Source organism: Chionomys nivalis, chromosome 5 (assembly GCF_950005125.1).
Source record: "Chionomys nivalis chromosome 5, mChiNiv1.1, whole genome shotgun sequence".
In the NCBI taxonomy this organism is placed as follows: domain Eukaryota; kingdom Metazoa; phylum Chordata; class Mammalia; order Rodentia; family Cricetidae; genus Chionomys; species Chionomys nivalis.
This window is the reverse complement of record NC_080090.1, coordinates 54965087-54984831: the sequence shown is the minus strand read 5'-3', so window position 1 is coordinate 54984831 and position 19745 is coordinate 54965087. Positions and strand designations below refer to the sequence as shown.

Here is a 19745-nt window from a genome sequence, read left to right as displayed (position 1 = left end):
CAGAGAAACGAGTAAAACTGGCTCTTAGGTATTATTACTATTCTCTCACATTTCTTTCTAATCTGAGGCTTATGAGAGTGTGTTTATGTGCGTATACACCCACACAACACACACACACATACAAAACATACATACACATACACACTGCCTAACCAGTATCATGCTATCACAATACACTCTTATTTTACTATACTGCATACATTTTAATGTATTGTTAAACATATATGTTCACAGGCACCGTCAGTAGCTCCTAGTGTTCTCGTTTGGTTATTAGAGACATGGTGGGATGGTGGAGGTGATGAAGTTGGCAAGCACCCACGTCAGGAAGATCCCTGGAAGGGCAAGGCTGTGCTGGAGAGCACCAATGGGCAGGAGGTGGATGTGGTCATTTTGTCTGGGAATCTCCGTGTGCAGGGTGATAGACTTTCTCCAACATTAGGCCTGGGTAAGTGGTCAGGCAGTCACCATTTGATGGAAGAAACTGTGTGGGCATTGGGTGAGCTAGAGGAATTTCATCTCAGGGATCAACCAGAGGAGGACAGAGGGCCAGGTCTCTGTGGTCACACTCACTTCTCAGCTATGAAGACGTTGGGCCAGACCTCATCCACCTCATTCCGAGGGGCCTCTTGACGGTCCTGGATCAGCGCCCGCTGAAGGTCCAACACACAGGGGGTGTTGAACAGGCTCTTGTCATCCATCTTCTCCCTGACACGGTTGTACAGGTCTTCCACCAGCAGCTGCTCGGCAGACTCCAGCATGCCTGGACACTCCGTGTCTGCTCTGAGACCCCGAGGCTTGAGTTCTACAGGGGACATGTGGTATTTGGATCAAAGAGTTAGAAACACCACAACGTTCCTTGCCCTTCGGGGGAGTCTGGGCTAGCTTGTTACCTGGACCCTGCCACAGATGGAGTTCCAGGAGCATCTACCAGGAAGGATTTATGTAGGACTCAGGACCATGGTGTTGATCTAGACTTGGGATCAGGATCCACTACAGGTGGGTGTGGGGGAGGGGAAAGTCAAACTGGTTTCTGTCATTCACTTCTTTGTCTGTAAAGCTGGCTGATAACTTTTTATACCTAAGTGTCTGGGGACACAAAGTGTGTCTGATTCATGCCTTTAACTCCCACGGTGCCTAGTACAACATGGATGGTCATGAGTGTTTACTAAACGAAAGAATGAATGAATGAATGAGTTCTTTCCTAGCATAGTCCACCCCATCACATCTGGAACACAGACATTCCTGGGAAAAGCTAAACTTTCATGAGTCAGTTATGAGACACTACCTTCTGAGAAACATTTAATTTGCTTATTTGTCTCATTCCCTATGGGCTTGCCTGCTCTAGAACTCACGGGCCTGCGACTCTCATTTGCCTGCAGTTCTCATCTGCCCATGGTTCTCATCTGCCTGTGGATCTACCTCCTCGCTTCCAGGAGGGTGGGGAGTATGATGTCTTGAACCTGTCTCAAGCCAGGACCCACAGCCTTTCTGACAAAATGTCAGAAAACTCAAATTCTAAATGAGTTCAAATTCCAGCTACCTGAGCCCTCTGTCACCAGTAATGATGCTCTAGACAACCCCATCAGAAGTGAGGCAGCCACCTGGAGAGGTCATAGGAGAGTAGAAAAGGGTAAAATTGTGAAAGAGGGTTGGTCCTAACTTCAACCAGGGTGGGTACTCTTGACTATAATCTGAGCAGAAATATGAACATCGCTACCTATCCTACTTCCCCCAATTTTCCTCATGCCAACCTACCTTATCAAGTTAAAATTTTAAATAACTGTTTGTTTAGTTTTTTGAGGGTGTGGGGGGCACATACACCCCGGTGTATGTGTGGAGGTCAAAGGACAACTTGCAGGAGTTGGCTCTTTCCTTCTGCCATGTGAGATGAGAGGATCGAATCCAGGTCCCCATCCTCCATGGTGAGCACCCTCATCCACTGAGCAGTTCCACTGGCCCTACTTTATCTGGAAGATTATCCTCATGCAGAATGGATACACAGCTAAATGTAAACATCTCTTTGAACAGAGCTCTCTGGCTTTCCCTTATTCCTACCGGTATCTTGGGCTTTTAAGTTTGTGTCTATTACAAGCCCTACACACCCAGCCATACCCTCAGCCCCTGGAAGCTAACAAACAACCAGAACGGACAGCTCTGGGGTCAGAGTGGAGCCACTTCCCTCCATGACTGTGGCCTAGAGGACCATTCACATAGCATGGGATTATTTCCACCTTGTCCCATCAGAGATATTGAGGTGAATTTAGTCAACCTGCTTCTGCCACATCTGTTTTCCTCAATGTGATGGGCACCACTGGACAAACATGTCTGCCCTTCAAATCTCCTCCCATCCCCGCAAGAGTCTTCAGATGCTACCAGGCCCTCCCTCTGCCCACTTGTATGCCAGTTTATTACCTTCATTGATGATCTGTTTGGCAGCCACAGCTGAGGAGAGATGGATGGGCTCCATGAAGATGCTTTCAGTTTCTGCATCTGAGATCACTGAGTACCTGAGAAAAGGGGAATAAGCTCAGCACCGTGTGCATGAAGGCATTCCAACAGTAGAAACCTGGTCTGATTTTACCTATATGTGGTAAACAATGAGAGATGGGAGGGAAGCCCGCACTGTGTTTTGAGAACGATGCATGATAGCTTGGGTACCTGTCAGTTCCTATCTGAGTTAACACCTCTGAGTCTGGGCTGGCGTGAAATAATGTGGAGTATATGTCTATGGCTAGAGGGTTGACTCTAAGGCTCTACTCTCCCAGATGTGCTAATGTCCATTGCCCCGCACCCTGCCACCAGTACTATTGAGAATGTCACCAAATGAGCCTCTGCTGGGGTTTGCAGGAGTGGTGACCTGGTCAGGCTGCCACAGTTCCCTCCATCCCCAATATCTTCTCCTTGCTTGAGAGGAGACAGGTGGACAATGGAGGGGAAGTGAATGCCACAGGTGTGCTCAACTTGCAGGTCCTTCCTGATTCTGAGCTCAACGGACCAAGAATCAGGCTGAGTCCAAGGAATCCAATAAAGCAACGTGGGTAAATATCAAAGCTATTTCTCAAAAGAAATCAACAGAGGTGTAAACAGGAGCATGAAGGAGCATGGAGAATTAGGGCAGAGCAAAGGTTAGGACCCCTGTAAAGTGCACTAGTGATCCACTCTTGCTGAGCTCTGTTTTTCTGGTATTAGTTTTCCTCTCCCATCTAGTCCTACCATGACTCAGTGGATAGCATTTCTGAGTGCCTTCTGGGAGTGTCCCATCAGGTGAAGTGAACTGTTACTCTTGTTTTACAGATGAAAACACGTGATCAGAGAGCTGAAGAATATCGTCCAGATGGCAGAGTGTAGATAGCAAGAGGGCTACACCTACTCAAGGTCCAGTCTTGTCCTCAGCACAGTGCCGCTGCTACCATCTAGGCTGCAATAGCGAGATGAATCACTCGGAGAAGGCAATTACAGCTGGGATCCCAGGCCCGACAGTGGACACAGGAAAGCATTTTAGAAGACACTTGTGAGAATATGCATAGAGAGATGGATTTAAGGTGAACAAAATTGAACTGAGCAGAATCTAGCTGAATTGAATAGGGCAAACTTCAGATAAGCTGGAATGGAATGAAACTGAATTGATTACCAGAAAAACTCTCTTGTAAGCACCTGTGGCATGGGAGTATAACGTTGGGAGACTCGTGTGCTCAGTGTCAGCTAGTCAAGTCAAAGATGCCTTGCTCAAAGAAAGAGGTAGCCAGATCCACCCATACAGCCCGAGGAACAGCACACTGTGGCATTATAATGCGTAATTCCTGGGGACTTTCCAATATCAATGGGTCATTGTGGTCATTCCTATTTTAGCTTCCTCATAAACAAGTACTCCTTATGAACAGAAAATATTTATTCAAATGTATATGATTTCAGAATCACTATGTAAAAGTAAATGTTCTCCAGAGGTTCATATGTTTGGACAGTTGGATCCTAGTTGGTGGTGCTGTTTTGGAAGGTCATGGAATTTTTGGGATGTGGAGCCTACCTGATAAAAGTAGGTCATTAGGGTAGGCCTTGAAGGTTGTACTTCTCTCAGGTTCTGGTCTAGCACCTTCTGTTCCTTGGTCTATGATGGAGGAGCAGTCTTTGTATACTTTAATGACCAAGGATAGACCTGTTCCTACAGCTAATTTTTCCTGTTATGATAGATTGTCATTGGTTCAAAACTGTCAGCCAAAATAAAACCTTTTCTCTTAATTTGATTAGTCAGTTATTCTGTTAAAGTGCCAAAAAATAAGTAATATAGAAACTTGGTACCAATAAAATGGCATTGTTTATGTGATTCAACCTGGCCTTTGCAATTGGCTTAGGATATGCACTATTAGTGTGTATGTTGGGGGGGACCTCTAAAGTGCTGAGAGAGCTTAATGGGCTACCTTGGTTGGAGTTCAGAAGACTAGAATTGCTGAGAGAAATGAGGACAATGAAAACTCTGTTCATTTGGTTTCAGATGGGAACAGGGATGATGTGAGATGTTTTGCTATGTTAAAGTTAAAACTTTCCTTTTTAATTAGACAGAAAAAGGGAGATGATGTGGGATGTCTTTCTATGTATGTGTTGCTTTTATAGGCTAATGAATAAAGCTGTTTCAGCCAATAACTTAGCAGAATATGGCCAGGCTGAAAGAAATATAGAAAGTAGGCAGAATCAGAAAGTCATGTAGCTGCTGCTGCAGACAGATGCACTAGAACCTTGCCAGTAAGCCACAGCCATGTGGTGATACACAGATTAATAAATATGGGTTAACCAGACATATAAGAGCTAGCTAACAATATGCTCAAGTGATTGGCTAAGCAGTGATTTAAATAATATAGTTTCTATGTGATTATTTTGGGATTCTGGGTGGCCGGGAAACAAATAAGCAGTCTTCCAACAACACAGGGATTCTGTTGGGGGTTGGGCTGGAGGTCATGCATACTGCAATACAGAAAAGAATCCGGGTGCATTTTGTACAGGCCTTGATATTTTGAATTAAAAGGTAGTGGGCTAATTAACTTGACACAGTAATTTTGAAGCAGTGCATATAGGCTGTAGCATGATTATTGTTTACTTATTTGGGCCAGATTTACAGTGAAAATCCAGAGCAAAATCTGTGGGCAGAAAAACATGAAAAACACACAATTTGATGAAGAAAGAAGTGTGAACAAATTAAACATTTAAGATAAGGCAAATTCTGTGAAAAAGAGGTGATTGCTGTGGAAGAGGTTAGTAGAAGTAAAGGGAAAGCTTGCTTTGCACTGGGATCACAGGAAAGGTCCCAGGATAGCAAGACCTTCACACTAAAGAAAACCAATTTCAAAGACTTTTATTTAAACAAGAACCATTTTAAAAAAGAGATCTGGACAGAGAGAGCCTTCAGGTTTTCTTCAACAAGTAAGTATTTCCCCTCAATTCAGTCACTCAAGCACTCAGAGCCCACTGTAGCCATGGTGCATGGGAGCTTGGCTGTATCTTGACCAGAAAGCAGAATTCAGTATCAACCACATGATGTCGACATTGTCAGCATGCAGAACAACAGAACTACAGAGTCACACTGACTTAAACCAAGGTCCTAGAGTAGACTAACAGGGCCAGGCCAGGTGCAGTGGGGTCAGGTTTCCTGCAGGAAGCTCTGGTCTGGGCTAGTGTGATGGTGAAGCCTAAGCTGTAGTAGAGACCCCAGAGTGCTAGAGATATCAGGAACATTTAACATTTACTGAGGAAAGCTACAGGCACCCCATGGATTCAGCCCAAGAGAGAGTCCCTGTGTGCCTCAGAGAGTAGAGCAGTAGAGGCAGGTTTTCCCAAGCCCACTGAAGCCATATAATGCCACTACATGCTCTCAATGCTATACATTGAGGTTCAGAGCTTAATATATTTCTTTCACTTTAATTCTTTAATTAAGTATTTTGTATCAGCAAAGAGAAAAATAACTAATACAGGAGGGGAATGATTGTGGATATTATTATTGGGTGAGAGAATTAGGGAAGTCTTTAGAAATTTCAATGCTTGATAAATAAAATAATAATAATAATAGTACCTAGTGAAGTGGTACAGAGTAGAAAGTCTTTTTACCCCTGTCTCTAGCATGTGGGAGGTGATGAGTAATGACCAGATAAGTATTGGTAAAGACTGATGAACAGATGGGTTCCTGGGTGGATGGATGGATGGATGGATGGATGGATGGATGAAATTAGGCACTGGACAAAGTGTCTGCATCTCATCATGGGAATCAAACTCTATGGTCTCTAAGGTCCTGACTTTTGGCCTTCTCGCCAACCTAAGTGCTTGCACTGGGTTCTCCATGCTCTATTCCTGTCTGGTACTCCCGTCTTCATAAAGTTTCCTTCTGCTATAGGACTTGGCAGATGCCCATTTGGGCAGCATAGATGCTCAGTCTTCTCTTTTGGGTTTCACTTTAACCATGTCTTCTTTAGAGAAGTCCTCTGTAGTCTTACAGCATATTCCTTCCCTTTGTGGCATTCCATCAAATAAAACCTGATATTTATAAGTATCTGTCACCTAAGCTAGTCTGTGCCCTCTGTGTGTGACTAGATGTTTCCTTGGGCATTGTGTTCCAGAATCTAGGCAAGGCTTGGTTTGGCATACAACAAATGTGTAACAGATATTTTCTGACTCACAGACTGAATTTATCCTCAGTAGTACCGCATTTAAGGGAACATGGCAGTTACCACAACAGGCAACAAGATCTGCAGCTGATCTGGGTATTTGCTTCATGTGAGGCCCCAACAGCAAGCCAATCACAAAACCTGTGCTATGGCTGTGCTCTGTCCCTGTGTGCTCTCCGCCCTTCTGAGACCAAGCTATACACAGTCTCTAAGGCTTGTATTAACAACTAGATATTCATTTACCATTCAGAAGGATTATCCTCAGGTCATTTGGGTTAGTCTGGGCAACAAAAGACTTTCTACAAGATATTTTATTTCATTTTTAAATCAAGCTGTCTACAATCACTGTGTCCTTCTCTATGCTGTTTACTTGCCAATATTCCCTACCCCACCATGAATACTGCAAAATAGCAGTTATTTACTTTTTGGTTTCGATCTGTCTTGGGGACAAGGTAGTGATCCATCTAGTTCCTCTAGCCAGATACCTTTCTGGATTATGAGCCCAGGTCTTTCCTGAGATAGCTTCCCCTCCCTGAGTATGCATATATATATATATATATATATTAGCTTAGCAATTTCCTCTGCATTGAAACACTTTCTTCGGGAGGAAGGAAGAAGGCTCCTAACCACTCAGGAAGTAAGTGACTTACAAGACTCAGGAAGTTCCCAAAACCTAAGATTCCACAGCCCCTACACAGAGTTATATAAATAATAAAGTTGCCCAGGAGAAGAGACTCTCCAAACTGTAGAGATGACCTGCATTTTGTGCAGAGAACTCCAGGGGTGCAGTTTTCACAAGTTGTCATTCATATTTGGGTGGACTTATTGGTGAAGCAGCTGGCCTCATAAGTAACCTCACACCCATGATCCTGTAAGTAGCCCCAATCAACTTGCTGATTCACCAAGCTGGACTTCACCAGTGTCTTTAGTCTGTCACTGGCTCCCTATCTGCGTAAGTAGACACTTGTTTATGTCTTCCCAGAAAAAGCCACAGAGCACCATAAATGGAGTCTGACTCCCCCAAACCATCAATTTGAAAGGGTCACTGGTTAACAGTCCCCGCTGAATTTTCCAGCCCTAACCAAGCCCCTTAGTGTTTCTCCCAGCCTTTCTGACCATTCCAGCTGATATCACAAGAAACAGATTGTTTGAGTTTTGACTTGAAAACAAGGAATTGAAATAAAATTATTGTCTAAGTTCTTAAATTTTGTTAAGTACAAAATTAAGAAATGAAAGCAGCATTATTCCAAGGGCTAAGAGATGAGCTTGGGCACATACTAAGGCGTTCCTTAATAGTGTTGACCCAAGTCAAAGTCATGGACAGACCTTCATATGTCATGGGTGTAAAGTAATAACACAATAACGCCAACGTGGGGGCAAGGCAACTCCAGTCTGTACTAGATCTGTGCTCATTCTGAGCTCAGGGCTTACAGCAGTCTTGGTTTTCAAATACATTTCACAGAGTCACGGCCAGTATTAAAAATTTTTATAATAGTATGAGTCATATTTTCATGTCAACAATATTTATACAGGGAGTTTTATTAATTATTTATCAATAACATTATTTATACTGGTACTAATAAAATATTAATCATTTTACTTGCTAAGGGTCAGCGCTATGTAAAACGGTGTTTGGAGTGAACCAAACAAACCCAGGGTGAGGACTTTGGCAACACTGTAAGGATTATAAAGGGGTCTTCTTTGGACAGCTGCTCATTTCTCCTGCAGGGTCATTTGTCTGTGCTCCACTGTGGGCCTCCAGGACTCTGATCCCCCCCCCCCTTTGGGCTTTCTCACATCTGTAATCTGACACCCACTAAAATTAATACAAGCCGTGTCCTCACTTGTCTGGTGTGGAAAGATGCCCCACAAGGAGTTCAACATGCGGTGCTGGTGGGACCTTGGTCTGGTGTCATTTCCCATAAACCATGGTCCCTTCAAATTGTAAGGATTGGGAATTTTGTCTGTTTTTGTTATTTTTGTTGTTGTTATTAGTTTTGTTTTTCAAGACAAGGTTTCTCTGTGTAGCTTTGGAGCCTATCCTGGAACTAGCTCTTGTAGACCAGGCTGGCCTCAAACTCACATAGATCCTCCTGCCTCTGCTGGGATTAAAGGCATGTGCCACCACTGCCCGGCTGTTGTTTGTTTTTTGACACCTGTTCTCACTTTGTAACTCAGGCTGGCTTGACCTCTCTGTGTAGCCCAAGTTAGCTTCAAATTCAGACTTCTCCTTCACTTCCTTAGCTCTGGGATTACAGGCATGTGCCACCACAGCCAGTTTTCAGACTTGGTTGGTTTCAGTGACTAACGTAGGAACTGAGGATGTCCTAAATATACCTAAACTCTGAGACTCTGAAGAGATTTGAAATTAAAATTTAAAACCAAAAATGGCTGAGATTTATTCCCGTTCCTGGTGTAAAGCCTGAGCTTGGCTAATGGATCAGCAAACAGAGGATCACCATTTTGGCCCCGTTGTCAGCTTCATAACAGGGAAACAAGAAAGGCAAAAGCAGATTTTCCCCAAAGCCCCACAATATGTCTGTCCTTGGTTGCTCAGCATTATCTAGTGCGGGGTGTGGAATGTGGACACCAATATTTTCCTGAGTCTGCTGCCCTGAGGAAATGAAAACCAAACGGTCCTCAGACTGCTCCACCACAGGCACGGTTTATGAACTCTAATAATGAGGGGTGTGTGAAACTGAAAAGGACCTTGCATTCTGCAGAGAATCCAAATTGCAAGAAAAGAAAAAAGGAGAAAGAGAGAGAGAGAGACAGAGGGGACAGAGAGGCCTGAACAGTGGCCCTTTGATACTTGCAAGGTCAGTGAGATGACAGCCTTGAGGTTTTGATTTATGACCACATCTGTGCCTCAACCAGTATTCCTGAGATGGAGTGAGATGACACGCACACCCTGATTAGAAAGCAGCAAGGCTGGCTGTTCCAGAAGGACAGGCAGAAAAAAGAGGATCTAGGATCGATACATACCTCATCACGGGATCAGGAAGGCTGCGGCTAAAAAAGCCTGGAGGGTGAATTGAAAGAGAACAATAAAGGGGAGTTTGATGGACTTCCTCACCCAGAGCCGGAGACGGTGCCGCTTTCTTTAAACCTGTGTTTTTCAAAATTGCAGACTATGACCCATTTGTGCAGCAGAAAGTCAATTCAGTGGGTGATGCCCTGGGTCTGAGAAAGGAACAAAACGGAAGGATAGAGGTAGGGAGTGAGGGAAGAGGATGGGGGGAAAGGGAGCGGACACCACCATTCAATGTAAGGATAAGGGTGGTTTGGGAAGACATTTTACATTGTATATGTATAGTGCAGACATTGGGTTGTGATGTGAAGGGTTTGTTCTATTGCAGATTATAAACGGCGGAGTTTGAAAGCCAATGCACTAAAGTAATTGCCAGGCAGCCTGGTGGCAGAATGGAGCCATGATGCTCCCACCAGATCCACCTGCAGCTAATCCCTTTCAGCCAGCACGCCTCTTGCAGATGAAAGAGGGGAAGAGTCTCAGGAGGGGGTGCCCTTTTAGATTCGGGCTTTGTGGACAGTGCCAGGTCCACACTGATAGAGAAGAGGTGGGCAGAGGTTCGTGTGCACCCCGATTTCTTCAGGTAGCTAGGAGGTAAAATGGAGATTATGGGCAAGGGAGAAGCCCTCAGTAAGTTACTACACTGGACAGAGGTTTCCATTTCACTGCCAACTCGTGAATTCCTAGGAAAATCTGCAGGCTTTCCCACCCCTGGAGAGTTTGGTTTTCAGGGGCTGGATTGGAACTTAAGGTGCTCGAGGCCAGGGTCCACCTCAGTTAAAATGGAGGTTTCCGTGCCTATTTATTATCCACATTCTTTGGTCAGGCTCCTAGGTCCCCGGATGAGGTGAAACGTGGAGACTTCCTGCGAGCACACTGCCCGTCAAGATGCAGTTATAGTTGCCGTGCTGACAGCGGCCATTTGGAGCATGCATTGAAGTTGTGCAAAGCACTGTCTTTGTCTTAGAGAAAAGTTTGGTCTGCTAGGGTGGGATCTAGAGCTGTAGTGGATTGAGGGTGCCCTGTCCTGCAAAGCTGTATCCCCCAGAGTCTGTACATGTTTATTTTTTTTTAAAACAAAGCATCATGGTGATATAATTAAATGAAATCTACTGAGATTAAATCACCCTAGATTAGGATGATACTCAAAGCCAATGGTAAGTGTCCTTATAAGAGGAGACAAGAGTGGACAGAGATCGAAATTAATGCTACCACAAGGCAAGAAAGGGCTACAGTTAACTAAAACTAGGGGGAGACAAGGGAGGGGTCTCTTCTAAAGCCTCAAAGGGAGGAAGTCATGGTGGCCTTGATTTCACACTTCCAGCCTCTTAAACTACCAGACAGCACATTTATGACTTTTTAGCCACACCGATTGTTCAGAACCATAGGAAACAAGTACAAGAAGTATTCAATTGGATGTGGCGATGCTTTCTGTAATCTCAGCATTTGGGAGGCTGAGGCAGGAGGAGAGGCAACTGGAGGCTGGCCTGGGCTACATGGTAAGACCCTGTCTTGACAAACACACAATGAAGAGTGTTGGCAAGCTACTTGATAACATGGTGTATATATTTTAGAAAGAATCGAACCTTCAGCTAAAGCAATAAAGCAAGAGGGATGGAGTCTCGGGGAGGACCATTCAGGATGGGGATCAAGAGCCAGAAGCAATGCTTTGCTAATGAGAACGCAGCATTTGCTTACAGAAGAATCAGACAAATGTGATATCCTCACTGGAGGGCGAGCAAGTTTTCTTCAAGAAAAAGTTTATTGATATTGTGACTAACTGAAAGAGATCCTTCTTTGGAGGAAAAATGAACTAGACCATCATTTACCAAATATCCAAAATGTGTTCATAGATGCGGTATTGTCTATTCTCAATTACTGAGAAAAATGACTATTCCTGGTTGTTATTTATATAGCACATTCTATGGCTGACAAGCTGAAGAGCAGACCTGACCTGAGTTTTGGTCCCAATAACATCCAAGTTTTTCCGTGGAGCTATTCTGCCTACTACAATGATTTCTCCCTGCTCCCATGACTTAAAACATAGATTTATTTGAGACTGAATTTATGTACGAACTCCACACATTTAAAATGTACATATTGGTATGGTGAGTTTGACATGTTTCTATTTGAGAGCACTAAGGTTTGACTTCTCAACCCTCCCTAATCACTGCTCATGCTCCTATATAAGCCTTCCACCTTACCCCTCCCCCCTCCCTGCCCTGTGCTCTCCAGGGAGCCCCCATCTGTTCTCTGCTGATACAGAGTTAAGTTCAAACTTCTAGAATATTCTCTCTCTCTCTCTCTCTCTCTCTCTCCCCTCGTCTCTCCCCCCTCCTCTGTCTCTCTCTTCTCTTCTGCTGTTCCTGTCCCCAGAGGCCCATCTCCCTGGTCCTCTTACCTCTTTTTACTTTTCCTTTCCCTTAATAAAAATCCCTCTACACGAAAAGAAAAAAAAAAAACTCCCAGAATTTTCTAAACATGAAGTGATAGGGTGTACACTCATTTTCGTTTGACTGGTTTCACTCAGTATAATGACTTCAAGATCCAGCCACATGTTGAGTTAACACCTCATGCTTTCTTATTGCTGTATAGTATTCTGGCTATGTGTGTCCTACAATGTGACTATTTACTCACTTGTCGATAGATTTTTAGGCTGTTTCAAACTTCTGAGTTCTTATGATAAAGCTGCCATGAGCACACATGTACAATTCTTTCCATGATACTCAGCTTTCATGTCTCATTTCAGATCTAGAATGGCTGGACCGTACAAGGATAGGAATCTCTCTAGGCAGGTGTGCACGCAGTTTTATAACAAATGACGGTTTGTGAAATGGCCGTACGCTGTATTTCCAGCCTGTGATTGTTCCAGTTGCTGCACCCTCATGCACAGCTGGGCGGGGCAGTCTTTTTCATTCCAGGGACTCTGCGGTTATGGGATTCGTTTCAGTTTCTCCAGTGACAAAGGGTTTTGAGCATAATTTCACATGCTCGTGAATGATATGTATATCATGTTTGGAGAGTCATATTCTCAAAGCTTTTGTACATCTGAAGTTGAATTTCGAGAGTTAAAAACAATTCCTTGTATTTTGAGGGCCTAAAGAACTATATTCTAGGTATAAATCCTTCATCAGATATGTAATTTGAAGGCGTTTTCTTCTAGTCAAGGACTTGTCTTTTCAGTTAGTGTGGTGCCTGCTGTGTAAGCTTGAGGACCCGAGTTTGATCCCCAGAACCTGTGTAGAGAGCCAGGCATTGTAGACATGTTTGTAACCCCAGTCCTGGGGAGGAATAGGTGGGAGGATCCCTGGAGCTCACACTGCAGCCAGCTGAGCCTAACGGGTGAACTCGGAGCAGTGAGAGAGCCTGTCTCAACAACAAAGTGCACGGAGCATTAGAAATGATACCCGAGGTTGACCTCTGGCCTTCAGATGCAGGTGCACATTTATTCCCATACATGATCATGCGTGCGCGCACACACAGACACACACACACACACACACACCACCATACACTGAATACATTCATCAGGGTTGATTCAAGCTTCATTCTATGCAATACAGTGGGATTGCTTGTGCAAACGCCTGTGCTTATAGCTATTGCACAGTAATAGCTCACGCTTCAGACTTTGGGATGACGCCCATGGCATGTCATCATCTGTGTGCTTTCCTTGAAAACATCTGAAAACGGTAGCTGATCTTAATCAGCTTGCAGGAAATTATAAGTGGTAGACACAAACCAAGAGGGGCATCAAAACCAGTGGGATTCAGCAGCAATCACTGAGAACTAGAGAAAATCTGCAGTGGCTGCTGGACTATGTCTGAAGGACGCTCATCTGAGTCCGCTTATGTTTTAGGCTCATCCTAGTTTTACTTGGGAAGGGGGCCTGGCTGCTTCAGGGCTAAGGGTCCCATACAGGTGTAATTTCAACATTAACGAGTGCTTTTGTTTTGTGGTAGGCTAACTTGCTACAAAGCAATGCAACTGGGCCTCCTCCCTCCCATTTCAATGGCTTCCCTTACTTTGTGTGTACTGGCCATTTGCCTTCCTCAGGCAATAATCTGAGAAGCCTACCCACATCAGGAGACAGTTAATAAAATATGCGTCCTCCAGGGCAGCATTTATATACAACCGACTTCATTTACCCAGCCTCGTGTTAACTGGATAGCTTGCCATGTTAGAGTATATATTCTGGTGCCTATTGTTCTTATTTTTGTTTGGATGTATTGAGAGTGAGCTTGCCACGTCTTAGGAGAGCCCATGTGTTTAACTTTAGTGGACAGAATGTAAAAGTTCCTTATGATTCTGCCAGTTCACACTCTTACCAGCAATGCAGGGGAGTTCTGATTCATTCACACCCTCCTTAATATTGCCAACAGCAGCCTTTTATTTTAGGTATGCTGTGGAGCATGATGTAGCTGTAAATTGTGGTTTCATTTTATTTGGGTTTTCAATTTTTTTTTTACCATAATTTAACTACGATCAGAGAAGTTTGTTAGTATATGCATAGCCCACTAATGGATCTATTTTAGTAAATATTCTATATGCCAATGACGAGAGTGAGTATCTTGAAGTAATTGGGCAGACACACACGACATTACACATGCACACACACACACGTGTATATGTTCTGCAAATGCCAATTAGGTTACTTTGTTTGAATATATCTGTATTCTTCATGATTTGTTTATCTCTTTCTATCATTTAATAAGAGGTTTAAAATATTTGGTTAAAATTGTGAACGTTTTAAACTGTCAGTTCTTTTAATTAATTAATTTTATGTGTGTGTGTACTAGGTGTGTGTAGTGTACACAGAGGCCAGAAGAGCATGTTGTGCCCCCTGGGACTGGAGTTACAGACCATTGTGAGCTGCCATGTGGATGCTGGGAATTTAACCCATGTCTTCTGGAAGAACAGCCAGTGCTTTTAACTGCTGAGCCATCCCTCCTGCCTGGATTTTTGTTTTATTTTTGCGTTTGCTCTAAGTATTTTGAGGCTATGTTGTTAGGCCATAGGTATTTTAAATGATTATACTTTCCTCGTGAATTGAATCTTCAATCACTATGCCATTTCCTTCTTTGTCTCTGGCATGCTTATCTTAAACTCTGCCTTGTCTGGGCTTCACTGGCTTCTTTTCTGTTTGTGTCTATATTTGTGGCAGCTGGATTATCATTCAAAGATGACCACAGTATTTCTGATCCTAGTTTTCTCTTTATAATGCAACCTTGAAACTCTTCTAATTGGGTATTGAGTCTCTATTGTTCCCTTTGAAACTTAGTGGAGTGAGTGTGTGTGTGTGTGCGCGTGCGCGCGCGTGCATGCAAAGCATAACAGAAGAGATGTGTATCTTGTGGTCTAGGTAGAAAGAAACTCAAACACTATGTCTTTTTCTCTGGAAAACAATTCTTGGCATTTAGCAGCCCTGTTTCAGCAAAGTGGCCCACATGGAGGAATTGTATAGAAAGATAACCTCGGGCATTCTGAACAGCAGCCCAGTCAGCCACAGCACAAACTGAGGACCGTGAGACATTCTATGACACCCAGCCCCAGCTGTTGAGGTCCCTTTGCCTTAAAGTCACCCTATATTCAAATTCTTCCAGCTTAGACTTCAGACATCTTAGACCAAAGGCAAGCTCACTTCATTGTGCCCTTCTAGATGCCAAATTATCAACACGACTCATTGTTTTGTTTTTATGTCACTGATTTCTGAAGCTCTGAGCAATCAGTAAAATACAAGATTTCTCTTGGTAGCCTTTGTATCTCCTCGTCACAGACAGCACTCAGGCTTTTAAAAAGGGGAGTTGATAATTTTCCTCTTTTAATTGGAATATTTGACCTATTCAGACTTAATGCAATTATGTATACATTTCCATTTAAACCCACATTCTACGTTTCCTTCTTATTTGCTGTACCTTTTCTGTATTTTTTATTCCCCCTTCCTTATTTTTCTTCCTTCCTTCCTTGCTGATTATATTCAACCCTTGCTTCTTGCCCTGGTTAGTTATACACTAGCTATGGATTCTTTTGCAACCCGTTCCCGACTTCCTACCCAAATGTGCAGTTTCAGGTCAGGTGATCCTTCAAGATAACCATCACCAAATTGAGACAGGGAAGAAAGACACAAATGAGGGTTGAGGTAGGGCTGTCCAGGGCACACTGTTCACAATCTATTGAGTTTTGGAAGGGATCCTACTTCCAAACCAAGCATGAACTTCGGGGTGGTATATGCTCCAATTTTCCACGTGCAAGACCTGGTGTGCAAAGGCCATTGAGTCTTCAAGGAAGCTTCGCTTTCCTGCCCACTTCACATGTGGCAATAGGAGACAATGAACGAAGAAAGACACAGCGCTGCTGCCGAGGGAACCAAAGGCCAGAGGGAACCAAAGGCCAGAGTGAGAGATAAAAGGGTTCCTCTCAGCAGGTAGGTCCTGGTTCAACTAAATTCCTTCATGTCTGGAGTAACCATGTTCTCCAGGAACAAGACAGCCACATCACCTCTGGAAGCTTTCCTACCTGTCATCCTGGAGAGACAGGGGGTGCTGCGTTCGGGCCCAAGACAGTCACTGTTCTGTGTGGGCACAAAGGTGATGTGGGTAGACACATGGAAGGGGCACACTGTGGCCAAGACTGTTGGGTATAAACAAATTCAGTTCCTTTTCTCCCTAGGTCCATAGACCCGGCACCTATTCAACCCTGGCAAGCAAGTAGGGCCTTGCTGAGTTCCAGCTGGTGGACTCGGAGCACAAGGGAAGTGGCCTTCTTTCCAGGAAACGGCACTCCGGGGGAAGCTCTTTTGTCTGAGTCGTTCTTTTTTCTTTCTTTTCTGTTTTTGAGACAGACTTTCTCTGGGTAGCTCTGGCTGTCCTGGAACTAGCTCTGTTTATCAGGCTGGCCTTGCTCAGAGAATTCCTCTGCCCCCCAAGTGCTGGGATTAAAGACACGTGCCGCCACACCCGAATTCTTTTTCTTTGATTTTTAAAATTACACTTGTTTATTTCTGTGTGTGGTGGAAGAAGGGTGCATATGCTATGGATCGTATGTGAGGGTCAGAGGACAATGTGCAGGGGTCAGCACTGTCCTACTATGTGGACCATGGTGATCAAACTCAGGTGGTCTGTCTGGGAAACCTAGAGAATCATCTCTACAGTCCAATGGCATTCCGTTAGCCCTTGTGTTTTCTTAAAAATTCACATGAATCTGTCAACCTACATCGTCCAATGGAACAGAAAGGACTCATCAGAGAGTTCAGGGGATTCTTCTAGCAGATGTTGGTCTCCGCATTGGCATCCTGCCATTTGCCCCAGGGTGTTTCTAGCCTTTGGAAAGTAGCAACTCCATTGTGGATGTAAAATTATTTTAGCACCCAGGCCTGGCCCATGGCCCCTTTCCTTCTTAATTTCCCCTCTTACATTTTCTGGCGTCTCAGTGCTCACCCATCCCTGGTCCTGGTGAATCAAGCACACTCTGAAAGTAGACCTGCCAAATTCCTATAACCAGGTTCAGGCCAGCAGCAGAACTTCCCAGAAGCCTTTGGTCCTTCCCCATGTGTTTGTCATCTCCCCCCCAACCCCCACCATGCCAGCGTGAGGCAGGCACCACATATCCTGGAGACACCAATGTCTGACCCTCACCATGCCTCAGTGCTGTCAGGTTGCCATCATGGAGAGTAAACCCCAGGAGCATGCTGAGGGACATGTGTGGCACTCAGCATGGCCCACTTACTGGCTTGGAGAGGGACTCCGGAGGTAGCGGGCCTGCACGGCTCTCACATCGGCTTCATCCTCCTCATTTGGAACTACCTGCTCCTCTGCTGGGTCTCCACCGGTCGCCATGATAGCTTTCAGCCTTGGCCTTTTGACAGGAAAAGATTGGCAAGGGAATTCCAGAGGCTTTGTAGGGGGAGGGGGTGTGTCACCAATGTCACCTTGGTGGACTGAGCATGGGGAGGGTACTGCATGCTACTATCCCAGCGGGTGAAGGACCCACAGGGGGACCAATAAGATGGAGCTCAGCTATCGTTAGCAGGACACCATGAAGTGACTCGATACTTTAGAAGCGACAACTTGCCTCCTTTTACGGAAGTACCAGGGAAGTAGAGAGGGAAAAATTTACCTTAACTGTAGTGCAGGAGACTAAAAGACAACGAATTTCCCAGACTAAAAAGGACACTCATAGACCCCCCTTCCAACTACATGAATGTGCACACCCTTTATTTTTACTATCCCCACAACCTATTAAGGCACAAAAAGTCCCTGACGTCCCAGCTATGACTGTGGCCTGACACTCAGGGCAGACTGGCACCCACTTAAATCTAAGTCCCAGATCACCACAGTAGACTTGAGAGGATGAACACTCACCTCTGACTGGTGTGTCCACACCGAGAGCCAAGGACCCCAGGAAAATGCCCAGAAGCTCCAGCTAGAGAGGGACCAAGCTTTCTCCCTTCAGGAGGGCTCCTCTGAGAGACAGCTGTTAGCAAGAAACCTTAGCTAGTCTCTAAATTTAGCCTCTGGCCCCATCGGGTGGCAGCTCACAGGGAGGAAGGAATGCAGACTTCACTTAACCCCTTCCCTCCTGGCTGATTCTCAGACACTGAAGTTTAGCAGTGGATGGAAGGACCTGAAGAAAGACGGTCTCCTGCAGGAGGCTGCCCGTTCAAAGCTCTTCCTGAAAATCAGCACATCTGTAATAAACAAACTTTCCTTGTCCTCGCAGCATCTTGAAGAGGTCCAGGAATGAAAAAATGCCAGTTTTACGGAACAGACTAGTCCTTGATGGTCAGGTTTGGGGAGAGCACCAGGTTATGTTTAAAGAGAGGTCACAGTTTGCAAGCGGCCTGACATTTTTAACAGAGATGTGAAAGGACCATACAGTGGGCAAGTTGTACCCCCCTTAACATCTTCACCTCAACATTCACGGCCCTCCGTTGTAACTAGGGGCAACATAAAAATTTTGAGAGCTTCATAAACCCACCCTATCTCATGACACTCCTGCCACCACCCCTACAATCCCCAGTAACCCAACATTTGACCCTTGCATCCTAGACGCCCCCCGAGACTCCGCCTCCTTCCATTCATTCATCTGTCCTCATGTTTGCTCTGGTCTCCAGTTCACCCTCGCCACATTCTGTGATCACACCTTCATCCGTACATCTTCCCGTCTGTCTCCACGTCTGTAGATGTTTACTAATCACCTCCTGCGCACCAGGCCCTGTACTTGACTGAGCTAGTTAGACACATAGGGGAAAGCATCCCGTCTTTCTAGCTAGATGGAACGGTCCCCAGTATAGTGCCATCCGACATCAGCTGAATGAATGAATGATCTCACGGTTTATTAGGAGGCTTGAGACACGGACTAAATATAACTGAAGTGTAAGGTGGAGTGTAGTTCTGGGCCTACAAGAAACTTGGAACGCGGCACTGAGCCGTAGGAGAGAGTAAGCCCTTCAGAACTGGGAAGGCAGCAAAGGCTTCGTGGGAGAAACGGTGTGCGAGCAGGCGTTTAAAGGATGAGGTAGATGAAATATAACAGCTATAATAGAGGCGAGGAACTGCCGAGAACACAGCTCACAATTCTGGGGCAGGGAAGAATGAGCTGTGCTATAAAGAAATGCCCAAGTACAGTCAGAACAGAGGTTACACACTCCAGAAGGGAATTCCTGGAAGGGAGAAGGGAGGGATGTTGAAGAATGGATCCTACCACACCTGAAAGAACAGTGTGAGGAGCAGACGTTCATTTGTTAAGTTCTGTGGAGTTAGCAATAGGGCCAGAGCAGAGACCCCGTGTCAGAGGGACTGCGTCTCAGGAGGAGTAATCTGGCAATGGTGTCATAAAATACTGGAATTGAAAAAGTATGTTATACAATTAGAGAATGCAGCAGTGTGACTAAGCGAAGGGTAATAAACAGAAAGCAATAACCTCTGCGAGCGGACTAAGCCTAGTAGCTCGAAAGGCCTGCTACGGGTAATTTACACAGGGAGTTCAGAATACAGGGCAACGCCCAGGGAAGTCTTTGCAGCCATCACTGTATCCAGAGCGATGGATTTTTCAAGAACACAAAGAGCCTC

General features: G+C 44.8%; 1 protein-coding gene across 1 annotated transcript in view; it reads right to left on the bottom strand.

Moving 5' to 3' along the window:
• The window catches only part of Styxl2 (serine/threonine/tyrosine interacting like 2), a 29703-nt gene extending 11580 nt beyond the window's left edge, over positions 1-18123 (bottom strand). Inside the window, exons 1-4 of the mRNA XM_057770125.1 lie at positions 18036-18123; positions 17401-17529; positions 2413-2507; positions 571-802 (exon numbers count right to left, since the gene is read on the bottom strand). Of these exons, the coding sequence (XP_057626108.1) occupies positions 571-802; positions 2413-2507; positions 17401-17510 (437 nt within the window). The 5' untranslated portion in view covers positions 17511-17529; positions 18036-18123. The remainder of the gene's footprint in view (positions 1-570; positions 803-2412; positions 2508-17400; positions 17530-18035) is intronic.
• Between the last annotated feature and the right edge of the window lie 1622 nt (positions 18124-19745).